At 50.0% G+C, this 20,820-nt stretch overlaps 1 protein-coding gene across 1 annotated transcript in view; it reads right to left on the bottom strand.

Annotated features, from left to right (window-relative positions):
• Positions 1-2,010: 2,010 nt before the first annotated feature.
• LOC105700448 (Down syndrome cell adhesion molecule) overlaps positions 2,011-20,820 on the bottom strand; it is a 112,895-nt gene continuing 94,085 nt past the window's right edge. The window contains exons 6-7 of the mRNA XM_012426280.2: positions 12,683-12,819; positions 2,011-5,310 (exon numbers count right to left, since the gene is read on the bottom strand). Coding sequence (XP_012281703.1) covers positions 5,213-5,310; positions 12,683-12,819 — 235 coding nt within the window. The 3' untranslated portion in view covers positions 2,011-5,212. The remainder of the gene's footprint in view (positions 5,311-12,682; positions 12,820-20,820) is intronic.

Genomic DNA, 20,820 nt, shown 5'->3' on the forward strand with positions numbered 1-20,820 from the left:
CGCCCGGCTGATAAATATTGGATCAGACATTAATATATCTCGATCGCAAAAGGTCAAGAACGAAGCGAACGTCGTCAGAATTCGAGGGACAAAATCGATAGTTTGCGATTTGTCTTCGATGTCCCGTCTCCATTCGCTCGATCTGATGACCAGACAAAGATGGGAACAGTAATCTGCCATTTCCGGAAGCCGGAGAAGGACAGAAATAGGGATCCCGTGATCATCTCGCGCGAAGAGGTCGGAAATACGAGGATCCACCGAGCGCGTGAGTGGGAGAGAGACGGATGCATGCGGGCGCCCGGGAGTGGGAGAGAGACGGAGCGACGAGTCGAGCACGTGGTCGGGCAGTTGGGTGGAGGATGACGACAGGGGCGAGAAGGGGGCGGATGGATTGTCGCTATTGTCGGCAAATTGGCGGTGGCCGGATCTGTCGGCGATGACCGGGGTTTGACGAAGTAATGGACATTCTCTGTCGACGTGTTGACCCCCTCCCGGTCCCCCAGGGGTGGAGGGGTACACAGAATGCGCCCCTCGCACGAAAACGCACGACATCACCCTCGGAGTCGCGTCCTGGTCAACCCCTCGTGTCCTGGCATTTTGACAAATTATCCCCGAAAACTCGCACCCCTACACGTGGTCACGGAAAAATAATGAGGGGTTTTGAAAACCGCAATTGCGATTACCGCTATTATTTCGCAAGGCTATACGTATATATTATTGAAGGGGCGAACGGGGGAAAATCAGGGAAAAATCAGGATCGAGAACGGACGTCCCAGGGGGAGGGAATACAAGTGGAGGTTGGAGAGGGAAAAAAAGGATTGTCGCTTCGAAAATTGCGGATAGTCCTTCGGAGACTTCGAGCACTCGGAAAGATTATTTCCTTGGACTCGCAAGATGCACTTCCCGGCGCAGGACTCGCTCGCGAGGATGCACCCTCCGACCCCCCATGGGGGATGAAGGGGTGGGATTTCATTTTCATTCGCTTGTTCGATTACGCGTCGAAGTAATCCGGCCGAGTACCACAGGGAGGAGGACGCTCTTCTTGCTCTGAAAAACGGGGGAAAAAATTCCACCCCCTCCGTGGGAGATATTTCCCCTAAGAGCCGATAAGCGACTCCCATTTCACGGAATAACTCGACGGTGCGAATCCGTCAATTTTATCGGTGTTAAAAAATCCGCCAGTAAAAGGGATGCCCCACGATGCACCCCATGATGCACCCCTACCTGAAAATCCCATAATTAACGTGAGAAGGAACGGGGGGTGCAATTGAACCGAGAGCGCTCATGCACGCTCGAGACATGCATTATGCACATAACGCCAGAGTGCACCCGGCAAGCACACGTATGCACATGTATATGCTCGTATATAAAACGTTCCACGTATGTATACAGACATATGTACATATAAATGTGAGAAAAAAGCTCACGCGAGCCGGAATTATACGACGCGTACGAGTATTCCCAGATGGAGAGTCAGCGGAAACGCGAGGTAAAGACCCGCGGAAGGAATTCCGCCGCGGCCGGGATCGCGAAAGAAGGGAAGGACGGAATTCCGCGGCGCGGAATTTTGCGCGGCGGACAATAATGAAGTGCAGCGGCGCATTTGAGCTCGCGGATACGTGCTCGAGCAAAACGCACCCCCCGGACCAAGCCAACCGCATGCGTCTTTCCCCCGCTTCCCTGGCGCTCCGCGGTTTTGATTTAGAATTTTCAAAGAGACACCGCCCCGCCGCGTCCATTTTCCATTTTCCGTCCGGCCCAGGCGTGATGAACGGAGAGGGAGCAAATTTCCCCCCCAAGGAAGAAAAATGCAAGATAAATTCCGATCTTCATGGGATTCCACCGTGAGATTTTATTATCTCATTTCCGGCGGCAGTTCTTATACAGGGAATCTTTTCATGACATTTATGCAAGGAATTTCTATATGAGGGATTTTGTGTTAGGCATTTTTATATATATATTTTTTTTATTGAATATGGGGAAATGAAGGGGTATAGCGAATAGCAATTCTTACGTACTATGAATTTTATTGTATTCCTCTCGAGTGTTACAAATAGTGAACAGCGAATACCAACATTAAAGTGTCTCTCTGTCCCGCGATTCGCCATCGAATGAGAGCAATCCCATGATCGCCTATGGTTGATTAGTGCCCAATAACTATAGTTACAGTGTCTCGCGATTCGCTTATCTCGCGGAGACGCGCGGTTTAACCTTATCTATGGATGAGACGTGAGAAAATGGAAGAGGGCCACGGGGCCCCATGGGCCAGGGTTCCCAGGTCCGGCATTTTGTCGGACCTGCTCTTTCCTCGCAGGCGATGGGTCACTATCTAGCGATTTGGATTATTAGTTAAACACGTAACGAACTGTCCGAACTGCGCCTCGCAGCCCCCCATATACAGCTTGTATAGGAAACGGGCGACCCCCATGGGTCCCCATCGACCCCAGAGATGAGCAGGGGGTCCCGATAACAGCCTATCCCTTGATCGCTTAATCCTATGAGATACAGGATATATCGTTTATATACAGAATTCCCGAAAAACGTGAAATCGACGATCGCCCCCGGAAATGAAGATGGTCGATCTCTCGACCTATAAAATTGACAAAATAGAAAAATCAACGAATCGAAAAGTGATATATACGGGACCACCATGCTCATCCATGGGGCCGACTTTAAGGTGATTTCACCCCGCAAAGGCCGATCGAGCGACCCGTCGCATTTTTTCGCACACCTGCCTCCCTAATTCTTTACGTATTAATGTCGGCCCAGTAGCTTCTTTTTTTATAATTTTTCTTTTCTCTATGCTCTAGGGAAGTTAAATAAATAAAATAATCGAGTTCCCGGCCTCTCGCGCCAAGTCCGCCTCCGGTGCACCTTTTGATGCATTCACCCCTGCACTCGCCCTTAAGCTGCACTCCGGCGGGATTTAACGCTGGCTTTTCGACGCCACAGCTGGCTTCTATTTTTCTTCTTCTTCGGTTTTTCTGTTTCTTTCTTTTTTTCCTTTATACTAATTTACAATCGTTGTCAATCGTGGTACACCGGCTACCCGTAAACTCCGGTCATTGTCGTTGTTTCGTCCTGGGTAATTTGCAATTGCGCATTTAATTAACACATTTACGCGCACTCGGTCGAAAAGATTCTAAGGACCCTATCTTGGCTTCCGAGGTCTCTCGAGATGACGATCTCCATTGTCGTAAAACTTTAAACATTTCCAGAACTTTTATTTCACCGCCTGCTCGCTTTTTATTTCGGTATTTCATATCGAATATCGCACAATTACAAATAAACTGAGTAACGAAGGCGAAAATTAAGCCTGACATTTTTCACCTTTCTCGAGTCTTATTTATATTAATAATGCGATCATTTAATATTATCACGTGAGTGAAAATTGCGAAAATTATAAGCGGGGGAAAATCCTGGATTTCGGTAGTTAGAGAGTTCTGACTCTTTGCTTGGATGTAATCACCTGTTTCAGGTGTTCAAGCTTCTATTAGCGATCCTAACCGTGTATTAACAATTGTTTCCCGGTGATTTGGGGCCGAACAATCGAGGGGTGCCGATTCACCCTTCCGTGTTCTGTCACCCTCGTAAAATGGTAATTAAATTTATCGGGGGCATAGGTTACGGGAACGTCGCCAGCCCCGCGACCCGTGAAATATTTTGCACCTGCGCCCAATAACGCATTTGTTAATTTATCATATTACGATGATTTACGGGGGCTCGACCGCGCATCATTGCGCTCGCTTAGCGATTACGCGATCGCCGATAATAGCCGATGATCATCGATCGCCAAACCGCGAGGCCATCGAGGGGTACCGGAAATGTCCCACGATCTGAATTCTGATATGTTCGTCAAGAATCAAATATTAGGAAAGGAGCGGAAAGACTGAAAAGAAAATCTAAAAAATTAATCATCCCCGAGAAAATTTTACAGAGTGGAAGAAAATGTGAAAACTGGGCTGCCAATAATTTGTATAAACGGTCCTCGGGTATTGCAAGAAATGATAGCGGAATCGTAACCTGCAATTGAGTCTTTTGGCAGGATCTAAGCCCCACGTAAGTTCATTCGAGTCGTCGGAGCTCTAATAACAGGGATTTACTCTACTTCTTCATCCCAACTTCGGCAATGCCCGACCTCGGTCTCACCTCGCGCAATTCCATCGGGAACTTTTAACGACCGTTTAGGAAATAATCCCGACCGATCGTCAGGAGTTAAGAGTTAAAGCTCGAGAAACCGGCGATAATCTGTTGCATTCAGGGGAGGGAGACCTTCGGGTGGAAATAGAAATTGCGGCATTTCGAGCACCCGAAGCGACGCGTCCACCTTGAAGAGCGTCCATCGACATCAACAAGTCCCCGTGAAACATTCCCGGTACGTTCGGCGTTTATTGGCTCGACGAGACTCGTCATAAATAATACATCCCGCCGCGACGTTTCCATTTTCAGGATTTATGAAAGCACCCCTGGTCTCCGCGCGGCAGATATATAACGGCCATAAGGGTGGAGCGAAAGGGGTGGAAATAATTACCATCCCCGCCGCGGACCCGCGATGATAGGAGCTGCATAAAACCGGGATTTACACCCCCGAGTGATAAAAGTCTCCCTATAAAGTCACTTTCGAATCTCCGCTGCGCCGAACACGGAGTCCATCTTCTTGCAGGGCGGCCATCTTGAAAAGAAACGTCCCTCCACAAGATTTTGCAGCGGCTCCGATTTTAGGGCCTTTTCATCCCCATTCGAATTTTCCCTCCCGAGGAAATTGCAATATCTTCAATTTTGGAATCTCCTCCCATTTTCTTGTAAAAGGGATTACACGGAGATTCCTCAATTTTTCTTGTTTTTTCTTTTATTTCTTGCTTGCCCGTTCTTTACAGTTCCTCAAGTTTTGGCGCCTCCTCTTTCTCGAAGACTTCTTGCAGAGTTTCGGGTGAACCTTGAAGAGCCCCATCCGATTATCATCCGCGGATATGTCCGGCCAGGGGAACTCGTAGCCTCGACTCATCCTCATCTCACTGGAATAGAAAATCACTGCTCGCCGAATGATGGCGACGAGTCCGGCGTGTTTATTTTATTATTCTCTTAGGAAATAGAACTGGAGAACCGGAGAGTGTCCCGGAACAGTCTCCTCTCTCCGACGCTCTCGGCGTGATCCTCCGAGATTTTAGCACCAATCTTGTCGGGAATTCGCGCACCGGAAGTCGCCTCATGGTCACCTCAAAAGAGACATCAGGGTCAGAGACGCGATCAAGATGGCGGCCGATTTGCAGACCTCGCCGCCCCCGTGCTGCATGGCCGCCGGATTTTCCCCTGGAATCAGAAAATTAAAATTAAAATTAGACTGCATCCCCAAAATCCATCTTTCAATTTGACACTTTTACTTTTAAGCACAAACGGGGGTGGAGTGGATGTTAACAATATTAACGCGACCAGCGAAATCGCGACACATTTGGCGGGGAAAAAAAAATTGGGGGGGAAAAAGTATGTTCGGGGTGAAAGAGTGTTCAATAACAGCCGGCATGTCAATGCTCCGAGAGGAATTCATCCGGGACATGTAGCATAATGGTTATTGCAGTTATCGGAGAGCTGCTGGACCCAATTATTGTCTCCCAGCGGGCGATCCGCGTTTGCATGTGCACTTCGGGCTGAAAAACGCGAAAGGGGTGAGAACTCGAACATAATCATCGCACATTTCGAGCTTAATCCCGCTGTAATCCGTTTACGCCGCTAAGTCCGAACAAACTTCCTCGGGGAGCCTTGTTTGCAGTTGGCCAAGTTTTCTTGTGCATGTGTCCCAGCCATTGTTTCTGCAGCTGCAAGGCGACACACCTCTGGGTTTATCGTCGGGATCCACCCCTAAATTCCGCGTCCAGGTGAGAATTCGGTAATGAGGATGATTTATCGAAATTCAGCGGTTTAAGGTGACATGAAAGTTTGTCGCGAAAAAGGGAAGGCGTGCCCTGAAGGGAATTATTTTGTGATCGAATGATTTTCAGGTTTCGGCAGGGAGGTCAGGAAAGACGAGCAGGTGCTCCTCGGCGAGATTAATGTCCAGCCTCCGACATTCCCCTCTAATCCTCAATCAGACCTCCGAGCCGAAGAGCTTTTAATTTGATTCCGACGTCTGATTACCCGAACCCGATTGATACTGCAGACAGGCTCTTCTCCCAAGTGGCTTCCCCTAAGAGCAGCTCGTTCCCGACTTTTCCCCAGACTTTAACTCCGAATCGTTTAATTCACCCCTTTGTATCGCGGCTAAATTAATTTTCAAAATCCCACGATCTGTTAATGCCCATTCGACGATTTTCCTCATGCTCCAGGCTTCGATATCACATGACGACCGTGGCTGGAAATTAATCATTCGAACCTGGGATTTTTTTAGGACATTTTCGAAAACCCGCAGTTTCATTTCTTGTATCCCTCCTGAATTAATTCCCAGATCTACCCCCAATTTATTTAATTTGGACAATTTTCCTGTCGCTTCGGGCATTTGGACTCGACGGGGAATTAATTAATTGACTCCGGGAATTTTTTTTAATACCCCTAGAGTTTCGTTACAAATGCCAGGGATTTAATTGGGCAGCGATTTTCTGGGCGAATCAAACCGACCATAAAGCTCTCGAGCGAATCCGCCATTAAAGCCTCCAGAGTCGGAGGTTCCTTACGAGCTCCTGGAAGGCGCGAATTGTCTTCTCCCCCCAGGATTCAATTAAGAGTCGGAAAAATTTACAACTTTGTTTACGCTAGCATGGCTTCAGTTTTACTGATTACATCCACTATTCGGGGCCCTGGAGGCCCCTCGTTAATTAGCCACCCTGGAGCACTCTCCGCTGCGAAAGAAAAATACGGACGCGGAAGTCGCTGCGAAATAAGCCGCTTTTCCTTCTTTTATTTCCAGGGCGGAACAAAGGGCCGGGAAATTCCCAGGGATGCAAAAATTCGACCGGTGAAATTTAGGTGTAAAGTTGATTTTTCAGTTCCCAGCCGTTATCGCTGGGCGGCTCGCCAAAACATTCGCGTGTCCCTTTTCCAGGCCGATATTTCGGTTTTCCACGGTGTGAAAATTCGGCCGGGAAGTTTCCGCCGGAAAAATTCCCCCGGTTAATCGGAGGTCCGCCACTGTGGGATAAGTGCAGTGTTTTTACAAGCCCGCGATGCACTCCGACGGGGATCTAAGGACCTGGGGAGGAAAAAGGAACGGCAGAAAATCAGGATACTCCCTTTCCCTCTCTCCTTATCCTCGGAAGCTTGGAAATGTCCTGTAAACTCGGGAGAAAAGAAAATATTTTTCTTCTTTTTAGGGCAGCTCTACAAATCCCCGAATTATTGGCTCGTTGAAGTTTCCTGAATATCGTCGGTGAGGATTTCTTATTCATCGATGTGGGCCATTTTTTATGGACTGCGGATTTTCTTTATACCCCGAAGAATGAGAACCAAAACGGGACGACTATTTCCTAGGGTAGATTTTTCTCTCCATAATCCAGAAAGGAGCACCCCCGAGGCCCCAGGGAGTCATTAGCGCTCAAAGCGTGCCATCAGCAGGATCATTTTGACCCCTTCATTCGTAGCAGAAAAGTTGCTCTTTTCACGCGTCGAAGTGGACGTTGCATCGTTAAAAGTTGGACTTAATACCGCGAAGAGTGGACCCTCGCCCCGTATTTCGCCGTTCTAGATTTACCCCTTCCGCGTTCCTATTTATTCCTTTATCCCAGGGCGACAATACCGCGCGGACTCGTTAGAGTTCCATTTTTGTAGAGAGGTGGCTTTTTCCAGGGGGTTGTTACGCCGTGGGCGTGCTTAATCCCGGTTTGCATGCCGGATAAGGACCTCGAGGATGCTGCTCCTTCGGGAGTCAGATTTGGATCGCGTCTAAGCGGCTCCTTGTTATTCCAGGGGTCGGGGGTGCATCTACCCCAGGACCGTAAGATGAGGCTGGCTCTGGGCCAATGAGCTGGCCGCGATTACGATTGTTTATTGCCGGCCGCGATACCGGTCAACTTTCTACCTAACGGCGGTAAATCCACCCCATTCTAAGGGGTGGGTCGGGGGGTGAATGCCGATTGGGGCCGGGTCAACGAGCGATGCCGATCTTTCCGCGACATTGAGCGAATCGCGAGCGATGCGGAATTTCGCGTAACTTAACCCTTCCCCTCGAGCATGGAAGTGCACCTTAAACAACCCCCGATTTTACCCGGACTTACTTCAACCCCAGATCCCGAGATTCCTTAAACCTCTCTAAAATGATCTTCGGAATAGAAACTGCAAATTCGAGTAGAAAAGCTCCAGAGATATTTTTTAAAAAGAGTTGGAAAAAAATGAAACCGCAAATTCGTCACAGCGAATGTGGGGAAATTCGTTGGTGGTCGCGCTGGGTTGGTGGTTAGGTGTAGGAAAAAGGAAATAAGGGGAAAAAAGGGGCGAAGGGGGGCATATGCAAAATGAGCTGTCAAGCACCCTTGGGAGATTCCTTCTGTGTATTATACATGACTGCATAGAGTCCTGTTAACTACGTCTCCCGAGGAGAGCTTTGCAAACTCCTCACGCGCTCGGTAGCGCGGGGGTGGTCGAAGGGGGTGGAGGTTGGGTGGTTGAAGGGGGTGGTGGGCAGGAGGAGCTTGCGGCCAGGGTTATTAATGGGCCGGGCGTGACACCCCGCGAAATAACCTCCCCCATCCCCCCATGGGGTAGCCCTCCACCCTTGCAACTCCATACTCACCCCTTGTCCGGGGTAGGCGCTAACTGGGCCAAGAACTGCTCATTTTCGAGGACGGGGATCCTCCCCCCCCATCCCCCAGGACTTCGGCCAGGGGTAATGTTCTTTCCGGGTACGTCCTGATAGCTGATAACGTCCTCGGCTATCAGGGGCTCGATTTAAGCGCGGTGACTTGCGGCCGCTGCTCAGGGTGGAGACCTCTTCGGGGAGATAAATCAATCCCCTGATGAAGGGACCCTCTTTGGCCTGAATAAATTTCCCTGCCTCCTCCGGAATCGGGGAGAGTCGACGAAATCGAGATAAACGATTTTCCTGAATTCATTCTCTCGTTTGTGTTTTATGAGAGGAGACGAAGATGTAAAAAAAACGGATGCGCGGTGATTTTTTGGAATTTTCATTTAATTTTTAGGATTTTAGAGTAGAGTATTTCCTATGACCAGGATTTCGGAATAAAATTCGCTCACTCTTCGGGAATCCGGAGAGTGACCGAAATCGAGATAAACGATTTCCCCGGATTTATTCTCACGATTTATTCTCTGTTTTTGCGAAATGGGGAGGGAGTGATTTTCGGAGTTTTAGGGAATTTCACAGGATTTATCTGGACTTTACAGGAGGATTTTTCTCGCGTGCTGGATTTTCGTGATATTTCCCCGGAAGGAGAAAAAGGGGGAGCTCTTTAACAATGACGTTCGCTTCCTGGCAGAAGTCTTCAGGAATGCATTAAGCACCAACCCGGTGGACCGGACGTATCGCCATTAGTCGGTGTATCTCGTTAAGAGCTGACGAGACGGCGACAATTTTTCACGAGGTTTTGCGAACCCCTGAGAGGGATAAAAGCTCGAGAGAAAAGCTCGAAGAAAAGCCGAGCATGTGCCCGAGAGGGTCTCCGAACGCGCGGAATGTCCTGCATTTAATTAATAATTACCCCTGTCCCTGACAAGTACGTGAACAAAAATATATATACGCTCTCGGGAATGAAACCAGAAGAGTAAAAAAGAGCGGTAACAAAATGCCTCACGTGAGACTTTCCCAGGTGAAATTAAACTGCCATCTTCCTTGCGGCCCCGATACCGAAAAGATACGAGGAAACTTTCCGCCGCCTTTCCGCCCAACTTACGCGACGAGAAATGGCGGATGCACCTCGGTTTCGCGGATTTATATGCACCCGAGTAAACAAATACGCGAAATATGCACTTCTACGCCGACTTATTCCCCGAACTCGACGAGAAGCTTGTGACGAATTCACGTGGAAATTTTTTTTCCCACGCCGACCGATCGGTAATAAATACAATAATTATTGCAGTAAAAAAATGATATGTGAAGTGAAGAGGAGAGATAATGGGGAGATATTTAATTATCACTGCGAAGGGCAACAAGTATTCGCGGATAACCCTGGGAGGAGAGCCGAAGACGTCCCGGAAGAGCACCTCGAAGAGAAATTTTCCTACCCTAATTGCGCGGAAAACCCGGGAAAAGAAGGGAAACCCTCGGAAAGGCATGCGACGACTCCGACGTTTCCTGTTCGAAATTAAACTCCGGTTTCCTCGTTCCTCAAAACTGAGGAACTTCTTTCGCGAACTTCTTCTGGAGGGGGTTGGGAGGGGGTGGCGGAAGTACCGCGGTTTCTCGGATTCCTTCCCGAGTTCCCGCGGGACGTTCGAGGGACGCCGGAAACCGGGAATGAAGTCCGGCGAGGAGTAACCGAGGAAGCTCGCATTCCCAAAGAGAATATCTCGAAAATATTTCCCGAGTGCCGCCTTGCCGAGCTTTCCCAACTTCCTAGGCAAATGTCAGAAAAATCGCGGGAAGTTGTTTAACAAGAATTCTCCCCTCCGAGTTCCCAGTTAAGATCGATTTTCTGGAGGAGTCGTTTCGGGGCGAATCGAAGACTTTCGCCGGCTTCAATTTTGCATCCCCCCCCGAAAAGCTCCCGAAGTGAGATTTACTAGCGGAACGTCCGGTAATCCGGTATAAATAATGCATGCCCTCCTCGATGCCTCTTCATGGAGGCGGATCCGATCTTCAGGATGCTCTTCCAGGAGGCGATCCCTGGAAACTAGTTGAGCGTCTCGCTAAAAGTTCGCCAGCTCGGCGCAAGCTCGCAAAGCCTACATTTAGCGACATTCCATAAAGCGGTCCAGAGGCGAGACCGCGATTTCGCGGATGCTGGGAACTTTCCGCCGACTTACCGCCTCGGCGAATGTTTCCCGAGGAAACTTTCCCGTGAATAACGCGCCCCGCGGACACGCCGTCGGTGCGAACTGGGGGAAACTAAAAACTAAAAGGAAAAACGGCTTCTACAAAAATGTACCATTTTTTATTGTAGGATAGAAACCGACATACGCGAGAATAGAGCAAAAGATCCGGGAAGGAGCGAAAAATCATCCACTCCGATAGGCCTTCTATGACAAGGGGACGCAGAATTATCCGAATTAGCCAAATTAACCGGCAATTAACGCGATCGGAATCGCGAAAGGAAAGCTGCTCCTGCCGCCTGCTCCAGGCCAAAGCCGCGTGTAATTCGCCCAGGATCGAAATTAATCCTAATTACGCGCACCAGCGAGTAATTCCACCCCGAAGCTTCTCCAAAGGAAGGAAAAATCGCGAAATGGTGACCATTCCCGTCTACCCGTTGATAAGAGGCACCTTTGGTATCAGAAACCTCAGGACAAATCAAAGAAATACCCTTTTCATGGCTCCACGAAAAATCAAGGAATTGAATTAACAGAAATGTCGAATTTTTTAATATTCAAAAAATTATGAATTTAAGGGATAAAAATATCGACGAGTCCTTAAAGCGATAGGGATAAGGAATCTTATGATACACGAGATGACGGGTCGTTTTCTTAATTATACTGCATGATTCCCCATTTTTGGGAGATTTTCCGGTATCAGGAAAATTCGGAAAATTTGTCGGAAGGAATTTCGAGGGAATTTTCGCGATGGACCGTTCGGAACGTTAAGCTCTTTTCGTAAGTAAGCAAAGGCGAAGAAAATGATCCGCTTGCGCGGAAAAGTCTTTCGGGAAAGGGTGGATAGGTCGGGAAAATTAATTACCAGAGAGTCTGGAAAATTATATCGGGTCCGGAAAGGGGTCGGAAAAGTGCGGACAGGGGCCAGGGGGTGAACGAGGGTAGTATCGAGGCAAGGTTCGGAGCTTTCCTCGACCTTTCGACCCGGGAACGCTTTTATCTGCGGACGACAGTGGCTGGTGCTTTTAGTACATCCCCCTCCACCTCCCCTTTCCCCATTTCCTCTTTTTTCTTTAAGGCCATCCGTCAGTTGTTCCGGGAGATTTTATTCCGCGACCGACAATGGCCTCGAGGCCGAGCAGGTCCCAGGGACCAGAAGGGTGGAACCAGCCCTTGAAGAGAACCCTGAAGAGGTGCTTTTTCCAGCCCCCTCGTCTAGAGCTTTTTTACAGGACCATCCCCTAATTCCCCACCCCTGCCCTCCGCAAACAACGAGAAACGCCCGGCAACGTTCCTCCAACGAAACAACCCCTGCTCGTTTCGGCCCCTCTACAGTCCTAATTTCCGATTTTCCCAGGCTCCCCGAATTTTCACTAGGACTTCCCTTTCGACCCCGTCGAAAAGTTAGCCCGGCTAATTTTTTCGACCTCGTTTAGTTCCTCAAACGAACCGCGACTTTCTTCCCACACCCCAAATGGAAGGTAACGAGATCAACAGGGGTCCTAATTATCCTGGTAAAAAGGTTCTCCGCAATTATCCCGTCTCTTCTGGGTCCCTAGGGAAGTCCTGAAGAGCGTCGCGAATACGTGGGAAATTGGCAACGAATTTTAGACAATTTTTCGAACCGCGGAAATCCAGAAATTCATGAAATAATACTTTGGCGAGGGATTTTTCCGGGGCACCTGTCGCGCCTCTACGGTCGTTATCGGGAAATCAGCTGTTTGGTAAAGAAAGGGTCGACAGGCGGTGATAAGAACTGTCATCGTGTTTTACGTACCATTCAACACGTGGACGGAAACCGTGGTAGCAGCGACGTCGGCCAAGGCGCAGCTATAATTCCCGCTGTCCTTCGTGTTGGCGTTGGCGATGTAGAGCTTCGAGACCGCACCTTCGGCACCCATGTCGGTCTTCACGCTGAAACGGGAAAAACACGAAGATTTGCTCGTTAATATAGTCTGACAAGATACAAGAGTTTGAAAAAAAATTCGGGAAATCGCCAATTATACTATTGAGGAAAAATCGAAAACTGATAATGAACAATAAAAGGTGAATATGTATAAGAGACCAAACTGAGAGCCTAAAGAAAAAGCGCCGACCCTGGAGAGGCGAAACGATACAGCGCGGCTCTCGGTCGAGATTTACAGAAGGCGTGGGAGAAGAAGGGCGAAAGAAGAAGCGCAGAATGAAGAAAGTTGGAAAGAAACGGAGGGGCAAAGAGGAAGAGAGGAGGAGGCTCGGTGGCGAGATCGAGGCGTAAATCAAGTAGCGCCTACGGCCGCAGCTTTCTGGGTCGGACAGGTCTCTCTCTCTCTTTCTGTCTTCCTCCCCCTCCTGAGCTTTTTCGCGGGAGCCATCTTAGCGGGGGGGCCGGAAGTGAGAAAAGCTCGACAGGTGGGGGGAGGGCTCCGTTAGCAAGAGCTTTGGTTTCCGGAGGAGCCTCCTCGGCCGATTCCCGGGCTCCCAAGATGGCCGCCGGCCAAGTCGAGCTTGCGGAACGGGGAACGTCCTTGCAAGCTTCGGGGAGGATTAGAACGGTAATCCGCGGTCCTTGTGCTTTGCGACCTGATCGCGCGACAGACCGCTTGGACTTAAGCGAGTTGGATTATGAAAGCTCCCGATGGAAGTCCTGGAGAACGGAGAGAGAGAAGGAGAAATGGGGTAATTCGCGATTACGGGAATTAACGATGGTAGCCTCGTTTATTACGGATCCCTGGGACAGGGAAGAAAGGACGGAGAAATTGAAGATCGATTTTTATCCAGAGAGGAAATGCATCCAGTGCATCTTGGGGTGCATCATAGGATGCGATATGGAAACGCGTCCTCGAGGGGTACCATCAAGGTGCACCATCGAGATGCCCCGGCCAGGAAGCAGGGCATCCCCTGGTGCATCCGCTCGATGCAGCTCTCACCTTTTTCCTGAAGATTTACAGGCCGAGGAAAGAAATACGGAGGTGCATATCGGGCGCATTAGCGCCCGTTAAAAATTCATCCGAATCGCCGGAGTGCCGTTAGCCGGTGCAGGTGCAGGGTCCCGGGGCTGCGGGGGGTCCTGAGAAATCCTTAAAAGTAAGGACGAGAAGGGAGACGCGCGCGAGGTCCTTAAAAGCACTTGTTGCCGTGTTTATCGGTCGTCCGGGAATGCCGCGACACTTCCGGGTCCTCGTAACTCGCGTCCCCGGGACGAAGGTCCTTCTTCGGGATCGCAGGAGGAAAAGGAATGCCGAAATCGAAAGTGTCGAAAGGATGTTTCGGATAGATCCTTTGTATTCCGTTCGTTCCTGAAGAAGAAATAAAAGGAAACCGAAGAAACTGAAGAAAGCTCCTCTCCAGTCCACCGCGACTTCTCGGCGGGGGTCGAATGGAGTCGAAAGGGGGTTTCAAAAAATAAAGCTCGACCGTTAAAGAGGAGTGCTCCAGGGTGGGGCCGCCAGGATGGCCTCCGGCTTGGATCGCGCAAATGTCCCGGAAGCTTTTCCCGATGGACACGTCGCTTAAAGCCTCGTTCCCGGAATCCCGCGGCGGGCGTAACGACGGGACCTCCGCGTCTTGAGTGGCTCGTTAAACGGGCCCGGACACCCAGGGGGAGACTTTCAGAGGTCCCGACCCCGGAGGATTCCGAAACCGCCATTACTTTTATACCTTTACGAGGCGGGCGGTTCAATTACGGGGAACGTCGGTGCACACGCGAGGTGGGGCACAATGCACCCTCGCGGTATGCACCCCGGGAAAAGCGAACGGCGACCGGAAGCGACGGAATCCGCCGCTTAATGCCCTCGCGTCTCCTTGGCGCGGCAACTTGCCGCCATCTTGTTTCCTTTTTCCTCCATCTCACCTTTTAATTTTTAATAAACCCGCCGACCTCGACACGACCTGAAAGAGCGAATGGGAAATACGTGGCGAGGGAGACCGGAAGGACCCGCCGCAGAGGGGTGCAACTGCAGTGGGCGCTGCAGCTACACTTGCAGCAGGCGAGGCCGCCGCCGATTGCCGTTCCCAGGAATCAAAGTAAACCCCGCGCTAACCACCGTTTTCATTGCACCTTGGCATTCGCGATGCACCCCTCGACCCTACGTGACCGACTCGAGTGCACTCGTTAGTTGCACCCCAGGTGCACCCTGAAGAGCGCCACCCCAGAGTGGAGGAGTTAACCGGATTTCCCAAAGAAGGTGGGAAACGAAGGGACGTGGAAACCTCTAATCCTTGCTCCCGTTCGTTTTTCAACCCCTAGATGCACTCCCCCTTCCGGTAGGAGTCCATTTCATCGGACGACTCAACGAGAGGAATTAATTAAATGAATTCATCCCTGGGGGAGACGTTAAAATTCCATGAAGATTAAAGATGTTACAGGGAAAATAATACGAGTGGAGAGGAACCAATGAACCCGCCCTTAATTAATTATGTTATTTAATTTATTGATTCGGTATTTAGTATCGGAAACGTTACACGGAAAAATCAAGCGGTGTGGAGTGAAGGGGCTGAAGGGATAGAGAGAATTACTCGTTTCGGAGTTATTTTCATTATCGGTATTTTTTTACGGGGGTAGTAATGGAGATTCTCTGCAATTCTCACCCCCCGGTAAATTCGGTACTCCCCCTCAAAAGGAAAGGGTGGGCTTCTTCCTGGACGGGGCTTTCTTAATGGCATTCCCACGTCGATCCTCTCTTTCCCGTTTCTTTTTCCCCTCTCCCCGCGTACATACGGGGAGTACATAAAGTCATGTGCCCTGTATACGCTCGCAAGAATTTAATTTCACGGGGGTGGCCCGCCGAGGAGGGACAGTCGACGGCTCGAACGAGTTCCGGAGTTCTCAGTCGACCGACCGAATTGTTCGGATAGTCCGTGCACCCTGGTGACACGAGCCCCTCCCTCGGATGCACTTGCACCCCTGCACTCGCGATCTCGATCCGAGGGCGCATACCTTTGCGTCCTGGCTTTTTGCCCGAAGAATTCCCCCGGAATGCCGAAATTTCCAGCCCTCCCCCAGTTATCGGGAAATTCGCCGGTTATCGGGAACTCCCGATAACTCGTCTTCCCGAGGGAACGGAGGCTCTCCCCCTTTCCAGGAACGACCATGGACTTGTCTCTGAGAAATTTCATATAACTGTCCCGACTCGCATAAGTCAAAGACGGGCAGAAGTGCATCCGCTCGTTAGCCGCTATTGTCCGTGATAAGCGCTGCTCTGTGCTGCATTATGTTGCATTGCGTTGTGCTGGACCGCAATGCACTTCGCTGCAACATAATGTATTGCGCTGCACCATGATGCACTGCGCTGCAACCATAACGCACCGTGCTGCACCATGATGCACCGCGCTGCAGTCCGGGGACGGCTCGTTCTTCTGGGGCTCTCTTCCCGGGAATTGCGCGAACGAGGCGGAACTCAATAATCCTGAAAGGTTCTCCACGAATTCAGAGAAGAAAAGAACCCCAAGGAATCCGAGAGGGGTCGTTCCATTGCGCCGGGAAGATCGAGTTTCGGCCCGTGAGATGATATTGCAGGGGGTAAAAAACGCGCAGGTAAAGGGGTTAAAACTGAAGGCCAAATATGGAAGAGGGAGGAAAACCGTACGACGATGATAATATCGATACAACACTTTTTATCACCGCCGGCACAAGTCGATGGAAATTTTACAGACAATCGATATCCAAATCGAGATTTCTCCCCGAATTTAGAATCGGCCGTTTCCGACCGTCAGAGGGTGGTAAAGTCTGATCGCAATTTCATTATTACTTGGGGGAGGGTAGTCGCGAGCAAATTATCGAGACATTCCGAGTAAATGGTACGGAAAAAGGAGGCGATAAGAGGAAAGAAGTGCGGTCTCCTTGAAAAGCTTGAAATTTAATGCATCCCTTGGCGGCCCCCTCCTGGGGGCTCTCCCTTGAGTTAATTACCCGGGTAGTAACGCAATTACGTAACAACTCGCATCCACCTCATTACTCAAACTTGCAAAAATTCTCCCCGGCGAAAGTGCGGAAGTTAACTCTGCTCCTGAGGAAGGCGGGGGCGGGCGGGGAAAAAAAAGAACGGAACGGCCAACACACCGCCATTTTTACGGATAATAGAATTCCCCTGACGAGCTGTAAAGGGAAACGTCGACCTGGTCTGCTTTACGGCCGCGAATTTCCCTCCAATTAAACGAGTAGTAAGAAACCGACGTAACGCTGGGATAGAGGGGGCGGAAAATGGGGGGTTGAAAATTGAGAGAAAAATCGCTATGACTCCTTGAAAGCCGTTCCGGGGATGAAGGGACTGGTGGGACCCTCGATTAAATGCATTTTGGAGGAAGCCCGGACGCCGTGGACTCGTAATTCGAGATTTCTGTTTGGCTTGCCTTTCGCGGAAGGCAAACCTGCCTGTAGAGTCAATACACCCCATGGTAAGTCTCTGTGCGGTATTACCGCGAATTAAGCCGCGCAGGGCGGAAAAGACCGCCCTGGGCGAGAAACCGGCCGGGCGGTGAGAGAAAAGAAGCGCCCGGCGGTACGATGAATTCTGTTTAAAGAGTCCAACCTCTGATATTGCACCTTTGTTCCCCCAGAGGCCTTGGAAAGCGCAAACCCGACCCGTAATTATGCCGGAATTAATGCACCCCGCCTAGGCGACGGAACTGCCATTTAACCCTTTAACGACGTTTGTGATTCCTCTCTATGGGAAAAAATAAAAAATAAAAAAAAATGCACCGCTGATAAAATTCCAATTTTAGTTTCAAATAATAATTGTATCAGCGTGGACGGCTGATCAGCCGATCAGCTGATATCATTCGATTACCTAATTCCCTAAAATCGCCGCGCGGACCAAGACCTGCAAACTCCATTCCGCAGAGGGTGGGACCTCAGGGGTTGATTTCCGGGGAAATTCGGAGGGCTAGTTTCTGTAGCAGTTAATTAATTCGGAGCAGTCTTGCGTTAGTTACATGGATGTGGGATCCAGGATTCATGGCGGAGGAATTTCGGTGCATCGTAATCGGGCGTCGGGGGTGACGAGTGCAGGGGCGACCTCTCGAGGCCCGGAAGGGTTGCCGAACCGGAAGTGCAGGGTGGGTGACAGGAAGAGTCGGGAGATAAGGTCCGGCCATGTGCATGGGGTCAGGTGAGCCAATATGCCGCATCTGGCGGTACATGGTTCAAGCTTCGCCTAACAAGTCGGGGGCTTGCCGCCCCCGCTGATGGGAAAAGTTGCAGCTTGAAAGCTGAGATTCCCCCCTCTTCTCGATGCAGCGGGGACAAGCCGACTGCATAACGCGCTTTCGATGAAACGAAGGAAGGGGACCCAATGCGGATGCCGCGACTTCGATCTTCCGCAGTCTTTATTTAATTCCCCTCTCTGCAGCTGCGAAATCTCCCCCATGGACAGAGGAATGGATGCAGATACTCCACATCTCTCGGATGCTGGGAGGACTGCACTTCGAGGAGCCTCATCACCTTTCTGGCGGTGCATCTGCGACTCCATCCCTTCTGTACGACCAGAAATATGAAAAGTCAAGGTGGGGAGGGTCTTCTACCCCGAAAGGAAGCGATCTCTCGAAGGAGAAGCTGGTTTTCGGGGGATTCCGAGACGAAAAGGGGACCCGCCGAATGCGAGATTTTGCCCGGGTTTACTCGGATTTACAAGGAGTTCCTCGAGACGAAAAGCTCCGAAAGGAAAAGCCGAAACGGAAAGCTCAGCGCCGTCACCGCGCCATTTTGCGTTTTATACGCGCAATAAATATCCATGGAACGTCTCATTGGTATTGGTGCTTCTCGGGGTGCATTCGTCTCGTTCTTCGGACCTGCATCCGAGGGATACAGAACTGCACTGGTTCCTCAAAAGCTCTTGAAGAACTACAGAACGAAAATCGGGATGAACTCTGATCCTCTAGTTCGAGTTCGACTGGGAAAAAAAAATGTGGAGAAGTACGAGAAAATTCAATTTTCCACGCCTCTTCAAATTGAAGTACCCGAGGGGCGATACCTGAAGAATCCATTAATAGGGGTTTCGTGGTAAATTCTAAAAGTACGATAAATTCGAGAAAAAAAAAATACGGGAAATAATTTTCTCTCCCTTCAAGCTGGAGTACTCGAAGGTACCCGAAGAACTCGTTAATGGGACTGTCTCGCAGTTAATTCCTCGGTTGTTAGTCGAAACGTATGTGGCCCATTATAAGAACCCTGGCATTTGACCAGGGCCCGAGATGAGAAACGATCCGACAAACGGACACTCCTATCCAATTTTCTTTTTCCCCTCGACGTCCTCCCCGGAGAGTCCCGGGCGAGCAATCTTCCCGAAACTTTCCTCAAGGTCGGACATGAAGAACCTGCCAGGGGAGAGAGACGTTCCTTAAATTAGTAATCCACGTCCGTCGCGATCCCGTAAATCACGCCCCGAAATATGCCGCCTCCCAGAAGAGTCCTCCGGAAGCTGAAGCGAATGGTTCGGTCCACGTCCTCCTCTGCGACCTCGTTACTTCCGGGGAAAGACACCCTCGAAGTCGCGATAAAAATCCAGGAAGTGGGGAAAAAATCAAACGGAGCAACCCTTCTTCAGCAACCAGACCCTGAAAACGCAGCTTCCCACGTTTCTTTCGATTTAAAAACCGTTGTTCTCCCATCCCTTTCTTTTCCGTGTATTTTCTCCTTTGTCTTCCCGCCCTTTCCTCGTAAAGGGGAGACGCGCTGTAAATTTGCTGAAACTTTCATTCGTTATTACGGAAGCTCCTCGCGTACCGATGCATCTTGTCACCTGTCTGGGGCTTTAAGTTCCCACGTGCGCGGGGCAAAAACATCGTCGCTTTTACGAGCTTTCCTGGCCGCGCAAGGGAATGCCCCTTATCAAGTTTGTGCAGTCTTCAAGGTGGCAGCAGCTGGTGCTCCCGTAAAAACCCCGGGATAGGAGTCGCGGGGGGAAGAGGGACCCCCTAAATCAGGAGCCCTGAAGAGTGTACTTAGTGGCTTCGAGGAAGAAATCTGCATTCCTGGAGCCCTTTATACCTCTGGCTCCCTAATCCCGAGGACCGGGGACATTTTTATCCCTTTTCTGGCATCGTTTCCCGGAGTTCCTCCACGAACTTCAGAAATAGCCTCGGGCCTGTCCGACCAAAACGGGGAAGAGGCGGAAACCATTGAACGCGTGATTACTGCGACCCCTGCAAATTGTTCCTCAGGGTGCAACTTTGGCTTCGCTCCTTGATTGCTGGATAGGGAATAATATGGGAGGAACCGGAAACAAACGGCCACTGAATCAACGTCCCTTTAGCCGAGGGCCTCCGGAACTTCTTCAGGATCCCTTAAAAAAACGTCCCTACGCAAAAAGTCCGGAATCCGAGTATCAAACTAAAAAATTACAATTATTTCAGGGTAGTCTATGAAGAGCAAAGCCATTGTAATGTTTTATTTCTCGTTATATTATCTCGAGGCAGGGCATTATTTATAACAGTTTTGTTTTAACCGGGGGAAAAATTACTATTGAATATGGAGGCGCTAATGAGATTCCTGACGCTCATGAAATTCTATTTACCGTGTATAAACGTTTGCAGGGAAACTCTCGACATTTTTCCCGTGACTTTAAAAGCGTGGAAAAAATTCAGGGCGATTATTGTTGGCAAACTTGAAAGAAGCTCGACGACTCCTGGAATGGTTCCGCCAAAGCCGCCCCCTGCGACCTCCTGCACCTGCTTTATGGGTCGACTCTTAATTGGCAGGTTGAAAAGAAAGCAATTTCCCCCGTAACCACGATTCTTGAAGAGGGGAGTCCACTTTTAATTTTAAATTTAACGACCAACCTCGCCGGGGCATGCGTAGGAAAAATTTGCGTACGCGGCATCGGGCCCCTTTCTTGCCCCGCTTATTATATCATAAACCCTGACGCAACGTCCTGTCATTTCCCTGGTCCGCCATATTTTCTCTGGCCTCTATAAATTTTCTCCCACGCCAACATCGAA

The sequence above is a fragment of the Orussus abietinus genome, unplaced genomic scaffold (genome assembly GCF_000612105.2).
Source record: "Orussus abietinus isolate OABI.00-Male unplaced genomic scaffold, Oabi_2.0 scaffold2, whole genome shotgun sequence".
Lineage (NCBI taxonomy): Eukaryota > Metazoa > Arthropoda > Insecta > Hymenoptera > Orussidae > Orussus > Orussus abietinus.